Source organism: Echinops telfairi, unplaced genomic scaffold (assembly GCF_000313985.2).
Source record: "Echinops telfairi isolate 266 unplaced genomic scaffold, ASM31398v2 ScPeMD7_7404;HRSCAF=8442, whole genome shotgun sequence".
Taxonomy (NCBI): domain Eukaryota; kingdom Metazoa; phylum Chordata; class Mammalia; order Afrosoricida; family Tenrecidae; genus Echinops; species Echinops telfairi.
In genome coordinates, this window is record NW_022111304.1 from 319,613 (window position 1) to 321,024 (window position 1,412).

The following is a 1,412-nucleotide window of genomic DNA, read 5'->3' on the forward strand; positions in this document are numbered from 1 at the left end:
ACTTTAGTACATATGTTGACTTCATCATTCTTATGACACCCACTTTCCACTTGAGACCCTGGTGTCAGCTCATTTTTTCCCCCTCCCTCCCTGCTCCCCCCTTCCCCTGAACCCCTGATAATTTATAATTTATTATTATTTTATCAAAATTTCTTCTTAAAAGTTCCTTCATGCTCTTATGAGCAAAGTCTTCTTTAGCTAGGAGGAGGCAAAATATATATATAGGCAAAAAATAATTTATAATTTATTATTATTTTATCAAAATTTCTTCTTAAATGTTCCTTCATGCTCTTATGAGCAAAGTCTTCTTTAGCTAGGAGGAGGCAAAATATATATATAGGCAAAAAATATGAATTTGTAAGAAATCACTATTTTATTATAACAAATATATCTATTAAATTTTAAGTTAGCAATATCAAAGAAAGTTTTTATAATTTATCAGCTAATAAAACCCTTTAAGATCTAATTGAATGTAGGTATTGTTAGTCTAGTTTACTAAGTAATTATTACAGACATCTTTATAACATGTATGTGACCATAAACTAAAGCAGTTTAATTCATATTAGAAACAAAGGAAATACTTATGGTATGTAAATGATGATTAGAGTTTTGAAGTATGTATTTAAACTGTATATATTTGCTAACTTGAACAAGATCATGACTAAAACACATTCCTTCATATTTAAGTAATTTTTGAGTTCATAAAATGTATTGAGTGTAAATTAATATTTTATAGTGATAAAATGTTTCATTATTTGGTACTGAGAAAATGTCTCATTTGCAGTAGAAAGAAAATTATCAGTATAACTATATGAACAAAACATAATCTTTTAAAAAAGATTACCTACAGAATTTAGATTTGATTGTTTCAAATACAAAAGAATACATAATAAACACATCATCCTGAAAGAGAATGAGCAAACATTGATCTTGACAATAGATATAAATCTCCTAACTTAAAATCTATTTCCCTGTGGAGTCACTCAGTACCTTGGACAAATCATTAAACCAGATAAACTTCCAGATGCTTTTAACGGAAAGTAAAAAAAGAACATTTATTTTCCAAACTAAAGATCTGAGAAAAGGTTTAGAAAAGGAGATTCAGAGGAAATTAAATAAGCAGACTCTATACTGCGTTATGACGGCGATGTGATGTGATTAAAGTGATAGGTATAAAAAGGATATCAATTTAAGTTGTTACCAAATTCTTCAGAGAAATTTTTAATCCATACTCAATGATGCTGTTTTGAGAAATTTTTCTTTTTCTTTTCTTTTTCTCCAGCTCTGATGAAATTCAAAAGGAATTTAACCATGAGAAACCATACGATGGTGACTACATTCATTCTTGTAGGACTAACTGATGAGTTAAACTAACAAATCTTCCTCTTCCTATTTCTAACATATTTATTAAG

General features: G+C 28.3%; 1 protein-coding gene across 1 annotated transcript in view; it reads left to right on the forward strand.

The window, feature by feature from the left end:
• Positions 1-1,287: 1,287 nt before the first annotated feature.
• LOC101653955 (olfactory receptor 6C74-like) overlaps positions 1,288-1,412 on the forward strand; it is a 5,815-nt gene continuing 5,690 nt past the window's right edge. The window contains exon 1 of the mRNA XM_004717826.3: positions 1,288-1,347. Within this exon, the coding sequence (XP_004717883.3) occupies positions 1,288-1,347 (60 nt within the window). The remainder of the gene's footprint in view (positions 1,348-1,412) is intronic.